Here is a 25,450-nt window from a genome sequence, read left to right as displayed (position 1 = left end):
GACATAAGAAGCGAGACCGAGAGTCTTAAAATATAACCGTTACTTTTTAGCACTGTATATGTCAGTGTCTTCATTGTAACACTCACAACACTACACTGGCGACGAGGATTCTGAAAAAAGAACAGACTGATATCGACACAGACCCGTGTTCTGTAGGGCCGAGATAGAAAAAATGGCTTCAAAAGGTTCGAGAACTTTCTAATTGCTTCCAGCATAGAAAACAGCATACAAAAAAACGGGCCATGTTATTGCATTTTGCCGGAGAAAAGGTGTATGATAAATTTGCTACCTTAACCAATACAGACAGCGCTGAAAATTACAATAAAGCAGTAGAAAAGTTTAATATGTTATACAGAAAAAGAATGTTGAATATGAAATATGTGTTTAGACAAACACCAGACAGAATCGTTAGCGGAGTACCACGCACGACTGAGACAGCAAACAGCCAACTGTGAATTCACGGACATTGATAGAGAAATAAAATCGCAAATACTAGTGCTCTTCATCGAGAGCACGACGTAAAGCTTTAAGAGAATCTACATTAACCTTAACTGCATTACTCGCTTTCGGAAGAACATTTGAGATGTCCAAGTTTCAAGCCAAACATATTGAACAGACGGAAAAGCTCACAGATGCCGCGATGACATTGCTCAGCGCAGACGGTACAAAACACAAAGAACTCGAAAAACAAAAACACAAGCAAAACGCAAGTCAACAAAAATACCTGTTACAACTGCGGAGGCACATTCCCACAGAAAAGGTGGGCAAGCATGTTGCCCTCCTAGAAGCACACATGTAACTCCTGCGGAAAGCGGAATCATTTTGCGAAGCACTGCCACTCAAAACCACAAGAGGGCAGTAAAGACCGTGAAATAGAAAACAAATCACACAAAAGAAAACACCGTGTAACAATTTTTTTTTTTTGTTCCTGGGTAGTAAGTGTTATTTCCTAATTGCTTATGCCTCAAAAGTATAGAAAATGGCTATTATTCCCCACAAACTTTGCTTTTGTGACCAGGACAGTGCTATTTTGAAATCTACCTATTTTCCAGAACATTCCAGATAGATTCAGTGCTGAGTAAACTTGGAGTAACTTCTAGAACTTTCTAGAACTTTCCGGTAATATAAATAGTAGTATAAATACAGGGGCCTTAAGCCCACCAGTTCAGTTTAGTTCCAGCTGCCTAAGTGGATACATATCTGCATTTTTCTGAGATGGCATCAAGAGGCTGCAAGCATCCGGCAGACACATTTTGCTATGTCTGCGGCCAATTTATCAAGACAAGGGCGAAAAAGTACTCCGTGGAAGCATCTGCTAAGATGTGTGAGGCCTACAAGGCATATTTCGGCATGCCTGTCGGAGATCAAGACAAACCCTGGGCACCTCATTTCACCTGCGAGCACTGCAAAAAAACAGTGGGTAACAAGGTAAGATGGACAATTGTTGCTCGGAATTTTATGTTATAAAATATTTTAAAATTTTTAAAATTGTAAAAGTTTTTAATTTTAAAATGTTTTACAATTTTCAATGTTATTGAAAAAATATATCATATATGAAAAATGTTGTGAGAATCTCTTTCACATTAGTCATGGGTGAAATAAATGTATTTTTGTAGTATGGTACAGAGGGGAAAAGAGAGCCATGAAGTTCGCTACCCCAAGAATTTGGCGGGAACCCACTGACCACTCAAGCAACTGCTACTTCTGCATGGTGGACCCTTCCAAATGTCGGACTGGCAAGAATGCACCTGCTATCACGTATCCGGACCTTCCTTCATCCATTGCCCCGGTGCCACACTGCCATGAGCTCCCCGTACCCACTCCTCTGGAGAGAGAGCAGCCGTCTTTAGAAGAGAGCAGCAAGTCAGAGAGCAAGGAAGACGTTGTAGATCCAAATGACAATTTCAGAGGTGGAGCTGAGGATAGAAATGCATACTACCCCAAGCAAAAAGACCTCAACGACTTGATTAGAGATCTTGGTCTCACCAAGTCCAATGCCGAGCTTTTGACGTCTAGGCTCAAGCAGTGGAACTTGTTGGATGAAAGTGTGCAAGTCGCAGATCAGAGGAAGCGTCACCAACCTTTTTCCAGCTTCTTCACCCGTCAAGATGGGCTCTGCTTCTGCCACAATGTGACCAGTCTGTTCGAGGCAATCGGAATCGCCTGTAACCAGAATGAGTGATGCCTCTTCATTGACAGCTCATCCAGGAGCCTCAAAGCCGTGCTGCTCCATAATGGTAACAAGTACCCGTCTCTTCCCCTGGCTCACTCGGTGCACTTCAAAGAGGATTACAACAGCATCAAGACCTTGCTGGACGCCTTGAAGTATGATGAGTATGGCTGGGAGGTCATAGGAGACTTCAAAATGGTGGCATTCCTGATGGGTCTCCAAGGCGGTTTTACCAAGTTTCCCTGCTATCTTTGCCTTTGGGACAGCAGGGACACCAAGGCGCACTACCACAGGCGGGACTGGCCACAGCGGACCGAGTTCTCTGTGGGGAGGAACAACGTCAAGTGGGAGCAACTGGTGGACACCCGGAAGGTGCTGATGCCACCACTGCACATCAAATTGGGCCTTATGAAACAATTTGTCAGAGCTCTAGATAAGGAGTCGGCAGCCTTCAAGTACCTTCAAGACTTCTTCCCTAAGCTGTCTGAGGCAAAGGTCAAAGCCGGTGTCTTCGTCGGACCACAGATAAAGAAGATCCTGGAGTGCAATGAATTCCCCAAGAAGCTCACTAGTAAGGAGAAAGCGGCTTGGAACAGCTTTGTCGCAGTGGTTCAGGGCTTCCTGGGCAATCACAAGGCCGAAAACTATGTGGAGCTGGTTGAGACTCTGGTGAAGAACTCCGGCACAATGGGCTGTAGGATGTCCCTCAAAGTCCATATCCTTGATGCTCATCTTGATAAATTCAAGGAGAACATGGGAGCATACTCGGAGGAGCAAGGCGAGCGCTTCCACCAGGATATACTGGACTTTGAACACCGCTACCAAGGACAGTATAACGAGAACATGATGGGAGACTACATTTGGGGGCTGATTCGTGAAAGTGATTTACAGTATAATCGTAAATCTCGAAAAACTACTCACTTCTAAATCTTTTGTAGTCATTTTTGTATTACTTTAGTATAAATACATGTTAATTTGGATTCATATGTTGTTTTTTTCTGACTTTATGTGAACGCTGTTTTCTCATTGGAAATAGGTAAATTTCAAATTATCACTGTCCTGGTCACAAAAGCAAAGTTTGTGGGGAATAATAGCCATTTTCTATACTTTTGAGGCATAAGCAATTAGGAAATAACACTTACTACCCAGGAACAAAAATTGTGTTACATAGTGAAATCAACAATCAACAAAGTTCTATCTAAAACTAACGACGATGCTGAAACGACGGAGAACGAAAATGAATGTTCCAGCACATAAGAATATTTATACACTATAACAATGTAAACTACCCTAAACAACCGTTAACCATAATCAACATACAAGAAATACCAGTGAAGATGATGACAGATTCCGGAGCCAGTGTGAACCTACTTGATGAAACTGCGTACTGCAAATTGAAACATTTGATGAAGCTAAGGAAAGCAAATTATCAAAATAACACCACATGGATCCACTACAGCGTTAGAGCTAAAAGGCAAGTTCGACACTAATGTAGAATCAAGTGGAAAACTCACACCTGCAACATTATCTGTTGTGAAAGGAAACAATGGATCACTACTCAGCTACCACACAGCATCAGAACTAGGATTGATTAACATAATCAATTATATACCAAGGACAACACTGAAGAAATAGCATCCTCTTATTGCAGGATATTCACTTATTCAACGAAATAGGTAAAACTGAAAGACTTTCAAGTCAAACTACACATGGACAGGGGGCAGCAGTGTGGAGTAGTGGTTAGGGCTCTGGACTCTTGACCGGAGGGTTGTGGGTTCAGTTCTAAGTGGGGGACACTGCTGCTGTACCCTTGAGCAAGGTACTTTACCTAGATTGCTCCAGTAAAAACCCAACTGTATAAATGGGTAATTGTATGTAAAAAATAATGTGATATGTGAAATAATGTATAATGTGATATCTTGTAACAATTGTAAGTCGCCCTGGATAAGGGCGTCTGCTAAGAAATAAATAATAATAATACTAATAATGATGGACACAACCGTGCAACCAGTAGTATAGCCACACAGAAGAATATCTTTCCACATCAGAAAGAAAGTGGAACAAAGAACTCTATTACAACACTGGGAATCATCAAAAGCAGTGAAATAGAATGTCATATCTCTCCCACAGTGGATGACATAATACATGATTTGAATGGGGCTACTGTTTTCTCCAAGCTGGATCTCAACGCAGGATATCATCAACTGGAACTTGCACCAGAATCCAGATACAGAACTACTTTCTCCACACATGTAGGACTCAGACACTACAAGCGTCTCAATTTTGGCACATCAGCTGCAGAAGTGTTTCAAAACACAATACAGCTTGTCTTACAGGGCATACCAGGAGTTTTCAGTGACGACATCCTTATCTACGGTGTCACCCAGAAAGAACATGATCAAGCACTCAAAACAGCATTCCAAAGACTTCACGACACAGGCCTCACTAAATAAACCGAAATGTGAATTTAACAAAAGCTCATTGGAATTCTATAGTTACATTTTTTCAAAAAATGGAATAACTCCTCATCTGAAGAAAATAGATTCCATCAACAACCTCAGCACACCAAACAAGCCTAGTGAAATGCAAAGTCTCTTGGGCATGGCAAACTACTGCGCCAGGTTTGTTCGAGAGCTCACAAAAAAAAAAGACACAATGTGGAGTTGTGGCAAAGAAACGCAGCGCTCTAAATTTTACTCTGGAAGAGAATAAGGTTTTGATCGCAGAAAAATCTACAATAAAATCTAGTTAACAATAAATAAATACCACTATTCAATTCAGGTCATAAACACCATTTTATTTTAATTAGGAATGCCAGCACACAATCTCACAGGCTAAAGTAAAGCTAAAAATAAATAACAGTATTGTGATATGTTCGTGCCACTGGTGTGAAAGAAAGTTATAGTTCAATGGAGCGTCTTGCTGTGTAATACAATAACACAACAGAATCAACACAGAATACTTCATATCTTATCACTCAGTAAAGTTTCAAATATCAATAATCATAATCACCAACAGTAACTTGTGAGTGAGTCAAACTCCAACTCCATGCTGTCCCATACATAACACGAACCACCACCGGGAGGTGGGGCTAGATCTAGACGTTACATGTAGCCCAAATATACAAATTGACCAGTATGGTCACTATAGAATATGCTGTATATAATAAGACCTAAATGCCCAGAAATATTTGTGCAATAGAAAACTTAAATCTAAAGTACAATAATAAATGTGCATAATTTTTTGTTTAGTTTTTTGCATGGTTTGTTCAGATCTTGCAAAACTAACAATTTTCTTTTTCTAACCGACAGATAGGATAAGTTCCCTAGTCCTAAATGTTAGGAAAGAAACTTAGGAAATGACCAAGTTAGGAACGTTCTGTAATATGCCAACTTAAAATAAGTTAGGAGAGCATTTTCTGTAATGTCAGCTCTCCTAAGCAGACTACATGTCAATACACCCGCTAACACAGTCAACTAATCAACACAACAAAATATCAAGTAGTGCAGAAGAGTATATACATTTTCAGCAACTAATGCCGTTCCCAAGCCATGAAAATACAGGACATCCAACTAGAAACTGCAAAAGATCCAATACTTCAACAGCTCACAATCTACATACAGGTGACTGGAACTAAAATGACAATTTATCCAGAGAAGACAAATACACTCAAAGCCTTCCACACAATAAGACATGAACTAACAAACAAACAAACAATCTCACGTGCAGCTGACATCATACTGAGAGGAACCAGAACCAACAAGTCTACAAGCTCAGGCCTTGTCACTAGCTCATGCAGGACACCTAGGTGTTGTCAAGACCAAACAGCTCTTGCGTGAGAAAGTTTCCTGGGATTGACAAACAGGTTGAATGAATGATTAAGTCTTGTATCCCATGCCAAGCTTCACTACCCCAGAACACAATGGAACCTTTACAGATGACAACCTTACCTCCAGGGCCATGGTTACACGTTTTCATAGACTTCTTTACCATTCCTGTCAGTCGTGATCGATGAATATTCCAGATACCCAGTGGTGGAAATGGTAACTTCCACATCAGCAAGGACAGTCATACAGTGCCTTGCGAAAGTATTCGGCCCCCTTGAACTTTGCGACCTTTTGCCACATTTCAGGCTTCAAACATAAAGATATGAAACTGTAATTTTTTGTGAAGAATCAACAAGTGGGACACAATCATGAAGTGGAACGAAATTTATTGGATATTTCAAGCTTTTTTAACAAATAAAAAACTGAAAAATTGGGCGTGCAAAATTATTCAGCCCCTTTACTTTCAGTGCAGCAAACTCTCTCCAGAAGTTCAGTGAGGATCTCTGAATGATCCAATGTTGACCTAAATGACTAATGATGATAAATAGAATCCACCTGTGTGTAATCAAGTCTCCGTATAAATGCACCTGCACTGTGATAGTCTCAGAGGTCCGTTTAAAGCGCAGAGAGCATCATGAAGAACAAGGAACACACCAGGCAGGTCCGAGATACTGTTGTGGAGAAGTTTAAAGCCGGATTTGGATACAAAAAGATTTCCCAAGCTTTAAACATCCCAAGGAGCACTGTGCAAGCGATAATATTGAAATGGAAGGAGTATCAGACCACTGCAAATCTACCAAGACCTGGCCGTCCCTCTAAACTTTCAGCTCATACAAGGAGAAGACTGATCAGAGATGCAGCCAAGAGGCCCATTGTGACAGTCTGGCTCGCAGTGGTGATGTGGATGACGTCACGGACCAGGAAGTAACTCAAACCAAACAGTGGATGGGCGGGTGAAGCTGAATGCTGCGGCACTCAGCGTATTTAATAAACAAAACAAAATATTAAACAAAAACACAAAACAAAAAGGCGCGAGGGCCAAACGAATAAACAAACAAACAAGTAAGTGTCGTGCTGGCTAATCCAGCACGTTTTAGCAATTGTTTTTTTAAATGTTATTTTCTCTCTCCGTTCTCCCGTACTCTCCTCTACACTCTCAAAACCCCGAGTGCAGAGTGCTGCTGGTTTATATACTCTGGCCGAGGGATTTAACTAGTTGGTAATTATCTTATTATCCCCCGGCCAGAGTCTGCACGCGTTTGGTAAGGATGCATGACTGTCAGCTAGTTAAATAATCAGTAGCTGATCAGCCATGCATCCTCACGGGGCTTTTAAATATAATAACAAAAGACGCGGCGCTTTTACCCGCGCCGCAAACAAAAATACAAATAATAATAAATAGGGGCGGGACACTCCGCCACACATGCCCCCCCTTGTGCGCAGCACACATGGCCTTTTCGGCCACCTCCCCCCTTAGTCCCCAAAGTCCCGGTCAGCAGTCCCGGCGCAGGAACAGGGGCAGCAACGGGCCAAAGGTGGCGGCCACGGTGGGATGTCCTCCTCCCACCCAAACAGCCGTAGTGTTCCAATGGCCCGCGCACCGGCCAGCTCCTCTGGCCAAAAAATTTTTGGGGGTGGTCTCCAGACCTGCCCCCCCTTCTTCATGGCCGACAGCTCCCCTCCGTGGGGCTCTGGCCACCCTTTCTCCTGCAGCGAAATTGCTGCGGGGGAAGCTGGTCTCCTGACCTCCCCCCCCTTCTTCATGGCTGACAGCTGCCCTTCACGGGGCTCCAGCCACAGTATTTCCTGCCGCGAAAGTGCGGCTGGGGGAGCTGGTCTCCTGACCTCCCCCCCCTTTTCCATGGCTGGCAGCTCCCCTCCGTGGGGCTCCGACCACAGTGTAGTGACCCCAGGCGAAGCAGGATCCCTGGCGACCCCAGGCAAAGCAGGATCCCTGGCGACCCCAGGCGAAGCAGGATCCCTGGCGACCCCAGGCGAAGCAGGATCCCTGGCGACCCCAGGCGAAGCAGGATCCCTGGCGACCCCAGGCGAAGCAGGATCCCTGGCGACCCCAGGCGATGTGGAACAGGCAGCCCCAGGCGATGCTAGGCAGGCATCCCTGGGTGGTGCGAGGCAGGGCAGGAGCAGTCCTTCCCATGACGGTGGATGTGGAACCAGCAGGTATTCACCCTCTGCTGGTGGAGGTGGGAGGGGAAAGCAGTCCTCCCACAGCGGCTGAGACGGAACCAGCAGGTATTCACCCTCTGCTGGTGGAGCTGGGAGTGGCAAGCAGTCCTCCCACGGCGGCTGAGGCGGAACCAGCAGGTATTCATCCTCTGCTGGTGGAGGTGGGAGGGGCAAGCAGTCCTCCCACGACGGTTGAGGCAGAACCAGCAGGCATTCATCCTCTGCTGGTGGAGGTGGGAGGGGCAAGCAGTCCTCCCACGACGGTGGAGGCGGAACCAGCAGGCATTCACCCTCTGCTGGTGGAGGTGGGAGGGGCAAGCAGTCCTCCCACGACGGTGGATGTGGAACCAGCAGGCATTCACCCTCTGCTGGTGGAGGTGGCGGAGGCAGAGGCAGCTCTTGCTGCTCTGCTCCTGGTGATGGTGGAGACAGAAGCAGCTCCTGCTGCCCTGCTCCTGGTGGTGGTGGAGACAGAGGCAGCTCCTGCTGCTCTGCTCCTGGTGGTGGTGGAGGCAGAGGCGATGGGGCGGATGCTGGCCACTCAGAGGGAGGCTGTGGCGGTGCTGGCTCCCTCTGCTGTGGCGGCTGGGCTGGTGTGTGCCGTGCTCCCTTCAGCAGCATAAATAGAGGCTGCTGGGGAACACCAGCATCCTGCCCTTCTCCCCCCCAGAAAAATTCAGGGGGTTGAGCCTGTAACTCCTCCCCTTCTGGCTCTTGGGACTGCAGCTTGGGTCCTAAGGCTGTGGAAGCGCAGACTTCCACCTCTTGGGCTATGGACGCACCGACTCCCCCCTCTTTGGGCTGTGGACGCACCGACTCCTCCCTCTTGGGCTGTGGACGCACCGACTCCTCCCTCTTGGGCTGTGGACGCACCGACTCCCCCCTCTTGGGCGTAGGACGTTCGGGCTCCTCCCACTCGGGCGTAGGACGTTCGGGCTCCTCCCACTCGGGCGTAGGACGTTCGGGCTCCTCCCACTCGGGCGTAGGACGTTCGGGCTCCTCCCACTCGGGCGTAGGACGTTCGGGCTCCTCCCCAGGCTGTGGAGGCGAAACCAGCAGGCATTCTCCCTCTGCTGGTGGAGACAGTAGCGATGGCTCCTCTCCCTCTGATGCTGGAGATGGCAGCGATGGCTCCTCTCCCTCTGATGCTGGAGACGGTAGCGATGGCTCCTCTCCCTCTGATGCTGGAGACGGTAGCGATGGCTCCTCTCCCTCTGATGCTGGAGACGGCAGCGATGGCTCCTCTCCCTCTGGCGCTGGAGACGGCAGCGATGGCTCCTCTCCCTCTGGCGCTGGAGACGGCAGCGATGGCTCCTCTCCCTCTGGCGCTGGAGACGGCAGCGATGGCTCCTCTCCCTCTGGCGCTGGAGACGGCAGCGATGGCTCCTCTCCCTCTGGCGCTGGAGACGGCAGCGATGGCTCCTCTCCCTCTGGCGCTGGAGACGGCAGCGATGGCTCCTCTCCCTCTGGCGCTGGAGACGGCAGCGATGGCTCCTCTCCCTCTGGCGCTGGAGACGGCAGCGATGGCTCCTCTCCCTCTGGCGCTGGAGACGGCAGCGATGGCTCCTCTCCCTCTGGCGCTGGAGACGGCAGCGATGGCTCCTCTCCCTCTGATGCTGGAGATGGCAGCAGCAGGGTCTCTCCCATATCCGCAGCCAGGTAGTTGAACACCATGGCTGCGATGTCTGGGAGGGAAGCTGGGTGGTGTTGCTGTTCCCAGGCCTCCCAGCGCTCCCCATCTCTTGCCCACAGGAGGTTGATCACTGCAGGGAGGGCTTCCTCATAATCCCTCCCCGGCTCCACCAGCCAGTCCCAGACTCCCTCAGAGGAGAGTGCATTCGTCCTCTTTGGAGGATGCAGGTCCTCCCTCACTGGACGCTCTGGCTCCTCTTTCTCCTGCCATGGAGGGGGTTGGTCTGGTGCCACGTGCCCAACCTCACCAACCGCGAAGCACCACTCCTCACCCTTCAGGCAGGTGAGGCAGATATCCAGTGTGGCAAGGTAAGGCTGATGTTGCTGCGCCTCCTGCTGCTGTTGTTGCTGCTGCTGCTGCTTTCTCCTCCGGCTACTTTTCCCCATTTTTAATTTGAAAAAAAAAAACGAACAAACAAAAAAAAACGCACTTTTCAATCCTGGTCCGGCTGTTGGAGGCGTTGTTTGTCCCACGCAGGACACCATATGTGACAGTCTGGCTCGCAGTGGTGATGTGGATGACGTCACGGACCAGGAAGTAACTCAAACCAAACAGTGGATGGGCGGGTGAAGCTGAATGCTGCGGCACTCAGCGTATTTAATAAACAAAACAAAATATTAAACAAAAACACAAAACAAAAAGGCGCGAGGGCCAAACGAATAAACAAACAAACAAGTAAGTGTCGTGCTGGCTAATCCAGCACGTTTTAGCAATTGTTTTTTTAAATGTTATTTTCTCTCTCCGTTCTCCCGTACTCTCCTCTACACTCTCAAAACCCCGAGTGCAGAGTGCTGCTGGTTTATATACTCTGGCCGAGGGATTTAACTAGTTGGTAATTATCTTATTATCCCCCGGCCAGAGTCTGCACGCGTTTGGTAAGGATGCATGACTGTCAGCTAGTTAAATAATCAGTAGCTGATCAGCCATGCATCCTCACGGGGCTTTTAAATATAATAACAAAAGATGCGGCGCTTTTACCCGCGCCGCAAACAAAAATACAAATAATAATAAATAGGGGCGGGACACTCCGCCACACCCATGATCACTCTGAATGAACTGCAGAGATCTACAGCTGAGGTGGGAGACAACAATCAGTCGTATACTGCACAAATCTGGCCTTTATGGAAGAGTGGCAAGAAGAAAGCCATTTCTTAAAGATATCCATAAAAAGTGTCGTTTACAGTTTGCCACAAGCCACCTGGGAGACACACCAAACATGTGGAAGAAGGTGCTCTGGTCAGATGAAACCAAAATCGAACTTTTTGGCAACAATGCAAAACGTTATGTTTGGCGTAAAAGCAACACAGCTCATCACCTTGAACACACCATCCCCACTGTCAAACATGGTGGTGGCAGCATCATGGTTTGGGCCTGCTTTTCTTCAGCAGGGACAGGGAAGATGGTTAAAATTGATGGGAAGATGGATGGAGCCAAATACAGGACCATTCTGGAAGAAAACCTGATGGAGTCTGCAAAAGACCTGAGACTGGGACGGAGATTTGTCTTCCAACAAGACAATGATCCAAAACATAAAGCAAAATCTACAATGGAATGGTTCACAAATAAACATATCCAGGTGTTAGAATGGCCAAGTCAAAGTCCAGACCTGAATCCAATCGAGAATCTGTGGAAAGAACTGAAAACTGCTGTTCACAAATGCTCTCCATCCAACCTCACTGAGCTCGAGCTGTTTTGCAAGGAGGAATGGGCAAAAATTTCAGTCTCTCGATGTGCAAAACTGATAGAGACATACCCCAAGCGACTTACAGCTGTAATCGCAGCAAAAGGTGGCGCTACAAAGTATTAACTTAAGGGGGATGAATAATTTTGCACGCCCAATTTTTCAGTTTTTTATTTGTTAAAAAAGTTTGAAATATCCAATAAATTTCGTTCCACTTCATGATTGTGTCCCACTTGTTGTTGATTCTTCACAAAAAATTACAGTTTCATATCTTTATGTTTGAAGCCTGAAATGTGGCAAAAGGTCGCAAAGTTCAAGGGGGCCGAATACTTTCGCAAGGCACTGTACCCGTTCTCAATTAAATATTCTCATCATTTGGCATTCCACAGCAAGTAAAGACGGACAATGGACCGTCATTCACGAGGGACAACTTAAAAACAGTTCAGCGACTATCTAGGTTTCCAACATCGGAAAAATCACCCCTATTGGCCTAAAAGAAACGCAACTGCAGAGCACTTCATGAGAACTTTGAAGAAAAACATTACAGCCACCACAGCTGCAGGCCAACCTTGGAAACAAGAACTATACAAGTTTCTGAGAAATTATCATGCTACATCACACAGCACAACAACCAAGTCACCAGCCAAGCTCCTTTTTGGCAAACCAAATTCACACTCAGCTACCAAAAATTACAACACCTACATAGAATCAATTTGCCAATCTGACCAGCATGCAAAAAGCAACATATGCTGATTCTCGTTTTTATGCCAAGCAGTCTTTGATCAAACCAGGTGATACAGTTCTCCTTCAACAACACCAAGACAACAAACTTTCTACACCCTTCAACAACAAACTGCATACTGTAGTGATCACAAAAGGATCCATGATTACAGCAACCTACAAGGGCCATCAAGTAACAACCAACTCTTCCCACTTCAAGCTCATCCCTACACCATATCATCTTTCATCAGAGTTCTCAGACAACACAGACGAGGAAGATGACGACACTGTGACTGAACCATCATCTACACCTACTCAGCCGCTTGAAAAACAGCGACGATACCCTACGAGACAGACCTCAACATCTGCAACAATACGAAAAAAAACCCCACATGCAGAGATTGCAAAAATACTGACAGTATGGATATCAAAACAATGATTGAACGTAACTTGTTCAGTGTCCTAAATCTAAATGTAAATAGTTTATTAGAAAGCGTAGAAAAGAGTCTGTGTAATTAGTCAAACCTAAGTTTAAACAACTAGAAAGAAGGAAGGGATGTAACGTAGTGACGTCAGTCTAGTAAAGACTGGCTTCCAGTTAGTGATTGTTATATGTCAGACAGTGACGTATGTATGTAGTCTTACAAAAGATGTGGCTAGATAAGAATGTTATTTAAGTAGCGTTGACAGTTGGACATGCAGCACGAGAGCGAGAGAGTCTTAAAATATAAACAGTTACTTATATTACTAGTGTCTTCATTGTAACACTCACAACACTACACCCATGTTCACCAACTTCCTCTAAGTTCTTTCTTTGTTCTTCAGATTTCTCACACTTTTACATAATGTTCCACCGTTTCTGGAATTTTAAATTTCTCACATAAACCATTGATATGTTTATCTCATCTAAATAAATGCTCATTCAAAGTAGTATGTCCAATCCTTAGCCTATCCAAATATATTTCCTCTTTCCTGCCCAATCCCTTATTTATCCAGCTATTAACCTCTTTCTGAATATTATAAGAAAACCTTCCTTTTACAGTTTTATCCTATCTCTTCTTTTACTATTGCTTTTTTTTTTAACAAAAACTTCCATTTCCTGAGATCCCAGAGGAATCACCACATCAATCTTATGCCTTTTTAACCAAATTCTTGCATTTCAGAATGCCCTGGAATCCATACTAACCTAACTTAAATCACCTTTATTGTACAATCCTTGTTTCTTTGAATTATGACAAAAATGATATCCTTCCTATTAACAAAATATCCTTTTAAAGCATTGAGCACACTTAATGAGTCTGTAAATATGACTGCTTTCTTAGGATTTAAGTCCACTATTTTAATTATTGCAAATAAAATCCATCATCAGCTTGTGCTAAGACCTCTCGTTTCTAGTGACGTGTCACGTGATGCAGAAATTCACAATAAATGGACATGTGCAATTTATTTTTAATAAGGAAACAATAAATTAAATTACATTAGGCACTATATTACACTGTGGATGTATACACAATACAAGTTTCTGGTTTTGTCTTTAATTATTTTTCTTCCCACAAATGACAGGTAGCCGTGGTGTTATAAACCTTACATATAGAGTACAACAGGAAATTTTGTCTGTTATTAAATTCGGTGGATTTTACATTGGGGGATTTTGATGGTTTTTGAATTGAAGTTTTTAACTTAGTACGTTCACACACACACACAAAAAAAATGTCACACAGAGCTGGTCTATTAATTACAAAAACATTAAAATAAATGTTTACTTAATTAAATATATCTGCTAAAAGTATCTCATACAGTAACTCATTATAGCATCTACAATGTAAATGCAGCAACTTGTGGACAACAAAGAAGGCCTTCTAATCAGTTACAGTAATTTATCATTCTTATATGGACCTTCATTTTAATATACCGGTACACTTTTACGATATGCATATAGCTCTTAATTTTAAAACTTTGCTATGGTTCACAACTTAACACAGTGCAATGATCACAGTACTAGCAGTAATTATAGTACAGTATTGTAACGTGTGAAATCTTTAACAATAAAGGCTGGTTAATAGACTAGCACTGGCAAAGTCAGCTCAGTTTTATATGGTGCTGAACCAATTTATTTTAACGTTTTGTTTTGTTTATGGACTTTGCGATACCTGCAGTAATACAGTTAGCACTCACATATCCAAAACTTTGACTTAAGTGCCGGTTAAACGAGTGTGACACATCTGATTATTTCATTTTGGCCTGTTCCAACCCTTGTCAGTTAAAATAAGTAGGCTTCCATTTAGATGTACTGTGGTTGGTACAGTACTATATTTTCAACAGTATTTTAATTCAGAACGATAGGATTCTGAAAAATATCACTTGCCAAAAGAGAGGGCATTGTAGCAGTATGTAAAATTCCCCATTAACTACCCAACTGCAAAATCAAATCAAAATGGTACCTAAACATAAAAAGGCAATGCAATTTAGCAAAAGATTTAAAAAAAAAACCTACTACACCACAATAACAGTTTGAAAAATTAACAGTATCCAAAGTCAGTATTCACAATTGCAGAATATAATACTCGATAAGGTCATAATATGTCACAGTTCACTGTAAATGAAAAGCAACTAAGACAAAAAAATATACACCACAGTATCTAAAACTGTTTAATGAACTATTTTACATTACAGTAGCTGATCTCATTCGCTTTGTTTTTGCTGCATTTTCGTCAGATTAAACTGGAGGAAGCACCTGTGTAACTGCATAATAAAAATAGTATGCGATAAAAACCTGAAAAAAAAAAAACCGCAGGCTGCGACGAATAATCAGATAAACAGTAACATTGAAGAGATGGGCTTTGTATCAGAAAACGATGAGTCGGAAATCGGTGTGTGACGGGTAAGTGCATTAATTTGTTACATATTGTGGCAAAGTGGTTTGTAGTGTGCAGGTGTAGAGGTGATGCAGCGCTCCAACAATTACACACAGACAGAGCTGCACCGTTCAATAATAGCACTAGCAAGTACACAGCAATGTGTAGTTTGCACAGCGAAATACTAGGTTTCAGTCCCAAAACAGTAATACACAAAGGCAATGTCCAGGCATGGCTCCTTGTCCTTTCGCGGTGCTCCTGTGCTGGTGGTGAATACACAGTGATTAGTGATTGGTGCAGTAGTTTGGGTTTTAATGCTTTAGTCATCTAATAAATTACAAATAAACAGTTATAAAACACAAAATACAACACTCACGGTTATCTTATCGCTGTACTCCTTTTACAGGTCTGTTCGTAACCATAACAAAAGGAACAGATCGCTTGGCCACATCCCCTGAAATACCCTTAGTTGACAATAACAATCAAACATTTTGTTACACAAATAATTTTGGCTGTTACTATTGAGAAACAAAACAAACAAACAAAAAAAAACAACACACCAGACAAAATGCTTAACATAAAAAAGGTGAACAGTCCTACTACAGTAGCAAGCACAGTTTACAGTGCCTCTAGGTTTCTGATCGCATCATCAATTTCAGATTTGTTAAATCCATTGAGGGAAATGTCTGGTCTACTTTTATAATGTTTTCAAGCAAATTGGCTTCATTACTGCCATTCTCACATCCACTTTGACATGTGACACATTATATCCCTTGTCCAGCACTTCTTTATCTCTGTTCTGCATAGCAGTCTGTCAGAGGGCGTGATCGCTACAAGCACTGTATGCAACCATCTGATTGGTGTAAGTGTTACTGTCGATCCAGTCAAAACCGCCAATAAAGCCAAACTAGATGACCCGCCTGGGTTAGAGGATACCATACTTCCAGTGCTTTACCATGCTTTCTGCTTTGCTCTATCTTTACCACAGTGTCACCGAGTGTCACCATGCTTGCCAGTACACTCTGAGCTGGGCTATTATCCTCTTCCCTTTGACAGCTGCATCCTTTTACTTTCTTTTACTGCCTACTTTTCCAAGTTATATCTCTGTCAACTTTCCTTAGTGTTATTATATTGAGCAGCGGCCTGCTCTGAAATGAGCTTGTACACTGAGGTAACAGTCATGCTGCTGGAGTCCTCAAGCATAGTAAAACCACACAGCCAGGATGTTTAAAATTACATTTGCATTTTTGTACAAATCATTGGTCAGGTTTTAAGGGTGATTGTGCCATACTGCCCAGTGTTTAAGTATAGAATTTCACCATGCAAATACAAATGCTTATTTCTGTATTTGAGTACATTTCCCTAAAGTTTGTAACACAATTTTTGTTCCTGGGTAGTAAGTGTTATTTCCTAATTGCTTATGCCTCAAAAGTATAGAAAATGGCTATTTATTCCCCACAAACTTTGCTTTTGTGACCAGACAGTGATATTTTGAAATTTACCTATTTCCAATGAGAAAATGGGCGAATTTGTGTCTTTTCGTTCACATAAAGTCAGAAAAAAACAACATATGAATCCAAATTAACATGTATTTATACTAAAGTAATACAAAAATGACTATAAAAGATTTAGAAGTGAGTAGTTTTCCGAGATTTACGATTATACTGTAAATCACTTTCACGAATCAGCCCCCAAATGTAGTCTCCCATCATGTTCTCGTTATACTGTCCTTGGTAGCGGCGTTCAAAGTCCAGTATATCCTGGTGGAAGAGCTCGTCTTGCTCCTCCGAGTACGGTCCCATGTTCTCCTTGAATTTATCAAGATGAGCATCAAGGATATGGACTTTGAGGGACATCCTACAGCCCATTGTGCCGGAGTTCTTCACCAGAGTCTCAACCAGCTCCACATAGTTTTCGGCCTTGTGATTGCCCAGGAAGCCCCGAACCACTGTGACAAAGCTGTTCCAAGCCGCTTTCTCCTTACTAGTGAGCTTCTTGGGGAATTCATTGCACTCCAGGATCTTCTTTATCTGTGGTCCGACGAAGACACCGGCTTTGACCTTTGCCTCAGACAGCTTAGGGAAGAAGTCTTGAAGGTACTTGAAGGCTGCCGACTCCTTATCTAGAGCTCTGGCAAATTGTTTCATAAGGCCCAATTTGATGTGCAGTGGCATCAGCACCTTCCGGGGGTCCACCAGTGGCTCCCACTTGATGTTCCTCCCCACAGAGAACTCGGTCCGCTGTGGCCAGTCCCGCCTGTGGTAGTGCACCTTGGTGTCCCTGCTGTTCCAAAGGCAAAGATAGCAGGGAAACTTGGTAAAACCGCCTTGGAGACCCATCAGGAATGCCACCATTTTGAAGTCTCCTATGACCTTGATGCCATCTCAGAAAAATGCAGATATGTATCCACTTAGGCAGCTGGAACTAAACTGAACTGGTGGGCTTAAGGCCCCTGTATTTATACTACTATTTATATTACTGGAAAGTTCTAGAAAGTTCTAGAAGTTACTCCAAGTTTACTCAGCACTGAATCTATCTGGATTGTTCTGGAAAATAGGTAAATTTCAAAATATCACTGTCCTGGTCACAAAAGCAAAGTTTGCGGGGAATAATAGCCATTTTCTATACTTTTGAGGCATAAGCAATTAGGAAATAACACTTACTACCCAGGAACCAAAAAAAAAAAAATTGTTACACGGTGTTATACTTGTAAACAAATTGGCACATTTCCATAGTTCCTTATACAAGCCTAAGGTCTCAATGATTTATTTGCACATCTTTCCAATGCAGAACAGGTCTCAGGATGCTCCTTGCTGTACTTTACGGTATGTGCTGGCTGTGTTACGTTTGTTCAGGGATAAGTTTAAATGTTTAAGTGGAAAAAATAGCATTTCAGATACAGACAAACCTAGTAGTTGACTATCTAAAGGCAGTCTTTAATTCAGGGTATATTTTCAATACTGGTACTTGGAAATCATTGTTTGCTTTGGTAGAACAGCAAGTTATTATTTCAGTAGTTCCAACTAAATGGAGCCAGTCCATTTAGAAATCTGTATTTAAAGTGTTTTCCTCCAAGGCTACATAAATTGAATGCGATGATGTTCAGAAGTAGATGCTCTGCCTCTGGGCTAGTCTTCCTACCACCTGTGAAAATCCAACATGAACATCCACCAAATGCTATTTCAGTAGATCGGGACAAACACCAATCACAAAATGTTTTAGTACAAATATTTATTGTGGAGAATGCAGAGTATGCGATTTTACAGATAAGTATATTGTATATACACATTAATTTGGCATCAAACCTAATTTGGTTTGAGGGCTCGCTGCCTGGCCGACTGGACGAGGAGGAGACCCCCAACCTTTAACAAATGATCATCAGTGCGCAGGCGAGGAAAACAAAACCCATTTTTGGGAAATAAACCTCCATGGCTGATTCGATTGCCCTTCCTCCGGGGAGGCTACTAACGCTTAAGAGCATATTTTTATAAAAGCATTTTTAGGATCTGTAATATTTGTTCTAATGTAAACTTGGTAAGCACTGGAAGACCAACAACCTAACCGTTTGATAAGGGAGTCTGTGGCGAGAAGTGGTGAGAAGCTGCTACGATTCTGAAGGTTTCTTTGTCCGTGCTCATTTTTATTCATGGAAAAATACAAAAACATGGAATTTTCTCATATCAATTACAATGTGTCATTGTTTACCTGGGTTATGGATTGCACTAATAGTTTGACAATATACCGTTTACGCACAGCACTAATGATCCGCAAATACGATGTTGTTTTTTTGTGTGTGTAGTTTTTCCTAAGATATGTCCTTAATATGATACACTTGCCATCATCCTGGGGCAATGCGTTTTTATACAGAAAATCAATTAAATAAATAAAAGCAAAAATCAAAACGTGGCAAATCAACAATCAAATAGTAAAGCATAAAGCAGGGGTCTCCAATCCTGGTCCTGGAGGGCCGGTGTCCCATTAACAAAGTCATTATACTGACAGCAGATAAAGGTGGTCAATTGAGACGCCAATTGATGCGCCCATTAGTAAAGTCACTATTATGTATAAAGAATATGGGCATTTTCATGTTCGATACAGATGTGTAAAACTTCTTTGGGACAATCCGTTCTGCATATAGGAATGACACCTTGAATGACTATAGACACTGGTGATGTCATTATAATACTTAATAGACATACGTTTGGCGCAATGCAAATTAAGTATGTAAGAGACATTTGTCTATGCAGTATAAAAATTATCAATGGGGCAAGGCGCTCTTTATTGATAAAACAACCTTAATTAAAAACTGTATATTGCCTAAAGAGAAACTTAGATTAATTACTGATCCATCCTGTGTAAAACATGCGTACTCCAAACTTCAAGTCCTTTTTCAAAGAGATATGTGGAGAAATGCATTTTCTTTATTAAAACCATGGCGGAAGTTAATTTGATGCTTCAGGTCGCAATGCTGTCAGCAAGAGTTCCACCTCCTCCTCCGGCTTTTCCCATGACCCAGCTGGTTGTAAAATGTCGAAATTTCGTGTTTTCAAAGACGAAATTTTGCCTTTAAAAGCACTAAATTTCGCCTTTAGAAACACGGGATTTCGCCTTGTAAAGTCGAAATTGAGTTTTAAAGACGACATTTTGATTTTGTTTTTTTTTTCTCCCATGGCCCTAAGTCTTTTTCCGTAGAGTAGAGTTGCCAAGTCCGCTCATAATAATCAGGATTGGGTTTGTTTTTAAGAGCCGCGGTTGGAATTTGCATAAACACCCATACTCGATATGCTGCGGTTGTTTTGGTCTTGTTTGGGCTTGTTTTTAAGAATCAGGTCGCTATTTTTCTGTCAGAAATCTGTCAACCCTGGATGAGAGTAATGCTGCAGAGAAAACGAAAAGCAACCGAATAATAAAACGACTAGAGGTTTTCTTATTTTTAAAAAGTACTGTTTTAGTTTGGTATAGTATTAGTGTGCAAATGGGAAGAGAGAAATGTTCAGGAAGCATAGAAATAATTAATTCTGAGGAAGCAAGTCTCCAACACAACAGGCTGAATCAGCAGTGAAAAAGTAAAACGACTTGTTAACAAACACCCCTTCCATCAAAAATGTTCTAATTTTGGGAATAAAATAATCAGTGGTTAAGAATATTATTCTGACGTGTGTCTAATTCCAGAGTGCCTACACAAACACCTTTTTCTAATCACTAATACAAATGAAAGTATTTTGCAAATAAGAATGCAGCTGTTATTAAATACAACCTACCTTTACTAATGACACAGCGCAAGTTTTAGCATCAAGGTGAACTACAAGGTAAACAAAACTTCAAAACTGCCATTTCAAGAGCTCCATTTTCCATGCCCGTGTTTCATCGAGTCAATGCTGTTTTCATTGTTAAATACTGCTAAATGTTGTCACTAACTTCCATACAAGAAGTCCATGCTATGTCATAAACCCAGCCCCTGACTTTCATGATTAATAACATACAAAGCAGCCGTGACAAGACAAAATTGCTTGCTCAACTTTCTGCAGCCTTCCAAATGTCACCAATGAGCTAGTCTGTCTATCTGGTCATATCTACTACAATTTGTCCATTTTATAGCATGCTGTATTTCCCATATATGACACAGTAAATTGTACCATGGCATTCTCACAACACTTATTTCATAGTCCTGCTCATGAGCTGCAGGCTTGTATGACTAACAGTGCTCTGTCTTTCAGTTTTCAGTTTGCTCCCTCTCTGCTCTGGGGTGCAGAAGTACTTTGTGGGGGACACAGTGACAGACTGGGCTGGAGCGAGGCTGTACTGTCAACAGCACTACACAGACCTGGTCAACATTCAAAACAGTCAGGAGCTGAATGATTTATTAGGTTTTGTCGGTGATCACTTTTGGACTGGGTTGTATACAGTGTCTGGTGAGTGGAAAAGTTCAGATGGTAATCCAGTGAACTATACTGGGGCGCTGTCTTCAGGAAGTGGCTGTGTTGTTGCGTGCTTTAACCACAAGCTGTATGAACTGGAACCCTGTAGTAATAATTACAAACCTCTGTGCTACCTTGGTAAGTATGAGCTCACTTTATTGTTAGGTATAATACTGACTAAAACATGCTTTAATAGAGGCTTTATAAATTTATAACAGTGCGGCCATCATCCTATTTCCTATTTCTCCTTCGACCTAATGAAAAAAAATAAAATAAATAAATTCTACTACAGGTCTTGGTTACAACCATGTTTTTAATTGTTTAGTTGAACCAATTAAACCTCCAACCAAGTCCTAAAGCAGTTAATGATCTCATTGGGTATGTTAAACCTGGGGTAGAATGTATATGAAATGTCCTCATGAAATTCTGATTAGCATAACTTAGAATTACAATCCATACAGACCTGATACACTGAGCTTGGCTAAAAGATAAGGGCGTCTGTTAAGAAATAATGTCCCATCGTTTCAGCCTTACATCTGCATAAAAAGTAGTGTGTGATTAATAACTACAAATTGCTGAATGAATACATTTGTCTTCTACCTGCATACAATCCACATAGCTTAATGCCACGTTCATAATGTACTCTCTTTTTTACTTTAATAACCATCTCAGAGTTGCCAGTCCTTAAGTAAGTCTATATACTAATGAGCAAATTTTTGTCAATGCATTCCTTACATCTTTATTTTGATGGCTGAACAGGGGAGAACGGTCTTGAAATCAAAATGCTATATTAGAGTGCATTTTTAAACATACGCTGACAGTAAAGTTTATTAGAATAAACTATAATGGACTACTGTTTTATTTTAACTGTTGGCTAGTGGAGAATATGCGTTAAACAGGCACATAGGGGTAAAACATTAAGAAGATATGAAAAGTGTTGTCAGTCATAATACAGTAATAACAAGCGGTTCAAGCCCTCTGCCTTTTTTCTGCCTCTACATTTTCTTTTGGTCACCAGCCACCAATGGGGAGAATCTGGGAAGATCATGTATAATATAAATTAAAATAAATGAGAGTGTATGTGTGTATAGACAGATGAATAGAAAGAGACGCAAACACACACACTTTCATTTACTTGGATTTATAAAGGAGAACTGGCATATGAAGGATACAATTGAGCTGTCATACTGTATATATTAACAATGTATTTAAATCTATAGATTAATATGACAATAACTGATCTAATTTTATTCCATGGCATTGATTTACAAGATCCAGCCACAATACAGATCACTCTAGAACCGACAACTGGAATCACATCAACTCCAGAACAGTCCACTGGAAACCCTGACAACCTGGGTATGTTAGTATGTGGTCATTTTAATAGCAGTAAGAATAGTATTGAAATAAATAAATATTGAATTGTAACAGGGCGAGGTGCCCTGTACATTCATTTGTTTATTTATTTTCAGAACGGGTGTTCCCCCTCCACCCTTGTGTTAGTTTGTGTTTGTTTATTATGATTAATTGTATTGTAGCGTTTTTGTCAGGTTTATGAAGCAGGACTCACGGAGACAGTGTGGAACTCTCGGTCTCGAATTTTTATTTTAATAAACAGAGAATTCCTGTCAGGGTCCGGAATTCACGCCACTAAAACAACAAACCCTTCTTTATCCTCTATTGCTATCTCTCTCTCTAGTCGCTGTCACTCTCTCTCACTCCCCGTCTCTCCCCCCGCTGTCACTCATCCACCACCTTATATAACCTCCCCTCATCTCCCGCCACTGTCCGGCTCAACCAATCGACCCATGGTCTGCAGTCCCCCTTTTCCCGCTGCCAACTAACGGCGTGACCCGTTCCCCTTACAATACACATAACATAAAAGATAGACAAGACAAACGGGACAGACAACAAGTCCTGCAACAATACAATTGTCCGGGTCGTTACAGTATTTATATGACGGCGAAGCGTCGGTTGTTTTGTATTTTTACGGCTTAGCATTTTAGAAACTCGTGCAGAAGTTGGCCATCTCCCGAATTAATTAGGTGATTTAATTTGTTGGTTCAATCCCCAGTGGGGGACACTGCTGTTGTACCCTTGAGCAAGGTACTTTACCTAGATTGCTCCAGTAAAAAAAAAAAACCCAACTGTATAAATGGGTAATTGTATGTAAAAATAATGTGATATCTGTATAATGTGAAATCTTGTAACAATTGTGATAAATAATAATAATAATAATGGTCACCTGTTATAAAAAGCCTGCAGCTCTCTAGCTCGAGGTGGGAGTTCAGAGGAGGAACGAGAGAGCAGAGAGACGGCGAGTAAAAACGAAAACGAAACTTAATAAAAGAAACATAGGAACAGTGAAGGCAATCTGCCCAGCCTGACCTTTGTTTATGTATTTTTGTGTTTGTGATTTTGTTTTGTTTAAACCTTTTATTTTCGCTCTGTGAGCAAGTGTTTCTGTTTAAATATTTTATTTGTTTTTTTATTTGCTTAATAAAAACGGCAAACGCCGCCTCAACTGCAGTACTTCCCTGGTGTCAGTTTCCTTCCTGCTTCTGCCATGACGTCACCACTCATCATTCCTGTCACATGAATACTTTTTACATAAATTACTGTACATACTGGATGTTCTCATTTTCTCATCTCAAATTGTCTTCCCTGAATAGACACATTTCACATTTGTAATGAGTTTTAAAAAAGTGACAGGCAGTTTTTGTTCTGACTTTGACTTATTGTTAGATAATTTTATTGAATAGGCAATTTGACATATGAGACAGAGAGAGGATTCTATTTAATGTTAATTATGTCTACTGTTGTTTATCTTCACAGAGAAAAGGAGACACGTTGTAAGAATTAGTATAAGAGCAGCAGGCTCAGTGGATGTGAATGAACCCCCTCTGCATAAAGTCATTCTAGACAAGGTAAGCGGCATTACTACAACTTCAAACACCTATTCAAGATATTTATAGGTAGTAATAAGAATGGAGACAAAAATGGACAAGTCTCATGTTATATCCTGTTTTGCATACCATACCCATACAGATATAAATAAATAAATAAAAATAAATAAATAATTAATAGTAAGCATTGAAACATCTATCACATCTGAATAGCTATTGCAGTATACTGGCCAATTCTTAAAATCCTGTTCCATTTTTTCATTTGATCCTTGATCAGTGATTCCAATGCAGGATATTCTGAACAAGTATGGACATGTTAATACTTAGGCAGCACTATCAGGCATGGGGACTGATGATAGATCAATACAGAACCACAGTGGGTGGGGCCAACTGAAGAAACATGCTGCAGCGCACATAATGAGAGCACATGACTTGTTGTTTCAGGTCCAGGAGCTGCTCTCCAAGCAGATTCCAATGAGCGGCTCCACTCTTCACTGGCTAGAAAAGGACGGAGTGATTTTCCACCCGCAGCAGGAAGAGCAGAACACAGGGAACACTTGTGAATAGTGACAAGCAGGAGGGATGTTACAGTTTCATTTTACCATGGATGTACAAGCTCTTATTGCATTAAATAATCACAGACACAGTTTGGTGATGACTCGCTCGTTCATACAGTATGCCTGCATTAATCAATTCAAACGAAACAGCAAGATTTAAACCCCAGGTTACATTAGAATTTATAACATTAGCACATTTTTTGTGACTTTGTTTTTAAAGAGTGCAGTTAAATAAAGTAGTGGTTTTAGCAGCAGCTTCTTGTTTTTAATTGCTTGCAATGTAATTTAGTTTTCAATTTAACCCTTATCAACACCCCTGGAGCCAGAAAGAGGGTTTTGGTAACAGACTGAGAGGAGGAACGAAAAATAATGTTTTTCATGCAGAAAGACCCTCCATGAGACCAGCTCCATATGAAAAGCAGCTCAGAGCCAGCTACAAACGACCTGCAAGGGTTTGGGTTTTGTGTTTTTGTTATTTTACGATTTTATCTGAATATAGTCTGTTACATCTTATACTGGAATTGTTATCTGCTTTTATCTATTATTTGAATATTCCTTTCTTGTCCACATTATATATTTTCTGAATGACATATAAACAGTAAAGTTCTAAGTTATTACATTTCATAGCAGTGGAAGACATTTTCAGAATAGACAACGCTGTATAAACTGTTCAGTTCCACAGTGGGACTGGAAAGATTTGCAGTCACCTGTTGGCATTTCAAGCCTTATATTTGTTCACAACGTAATAAATAATAACAATATATTTTCATATTTATAATGTATTTCCTGTGCATTCTGTTGTGGAAGTGTGTAAAACACAATTTAATATTGATAGGCTTTTTGTTAATCTGCAAAACTTAATAAAACTTATGTCAATAAAAAGTCTCTTTCTTTATTCAGTATTCCTTTGTATGAAATCGTTGTGATGTATACGTT

General features: G+C 41.9%; 1 protein-coding gene across 1 annotated transcript; it reads left to right on the top strand.

Annotated features, from left to right (window-relative positions):
* The first annotated feature begins 640 nt into the window (after positions 1 to 640).
* Positions 641 to 25,360, top strand: LOC117426723 (uncharacterized). The gene is made up of 5 exons (XM_059033423.1): positions 641 to 662; positions 20,836 to 21,189; positions 22,324 to 22,410; positions 23,887 to 23,978; positions 24,402 to 25,360. Exons 1-5 carry the CDS (start codon positions 641 to 643, stop codon positions 24,522 to 24,524), a joined length of 678 nt encoding a protein of 225 aa, XP_058889406.1. The 3' UTR covers positions 24,525 to 25,360.
* Positions 25,361 to 25,450: the final 90 nt, after the last annotated feature.

The sequence above is a fragment of the Acipenser ruthenus genome, chromosome 11 (genome assembly GCF_902713425.1).
Source record: "Acipenser ruthenus chromosome 11, fAciRut3.2 maternal haplotype, whole genome shotgun sequence".
NCBI classification, from domain to species: domain Eukaryota; kingdom Metazoa; phylum Chordata; class Actinopteri; order Acipenseriformes; family Acipenseridae; genus Acipenser; species Acipenser ruthenus.
The sequence above is the reverse complement of the archived record's forward strand: the minus strand, read 5'-3'. Positions and strand labels throughout refer to the sequence as shown.

What these genes read in the sequence shown, in the direction of transcription:
- LOC117426723 (XM_059033423.1), top strand. Translation starts at nt 641, where the DNA reads ATGACATTGCTCAGCGCAGACG. An exon ending in GACATTGCTCAGCGCAGACG is followed by an intron (nt 663 to 20,835) that starts GTACAAAACACA and finishes TATGACTAACAG; the next exon opens with TGCTCTGTCTTTCAGTTTTC. An exon ending in CAAACCTCTGTGCTACCTTG is followed by an intron (nt 21,190 to 22,323) that starts GTAAGTATGAGC and finishes TTGATTTACAAG; the next exon opens with ATCCAGCCACAATACAGATC.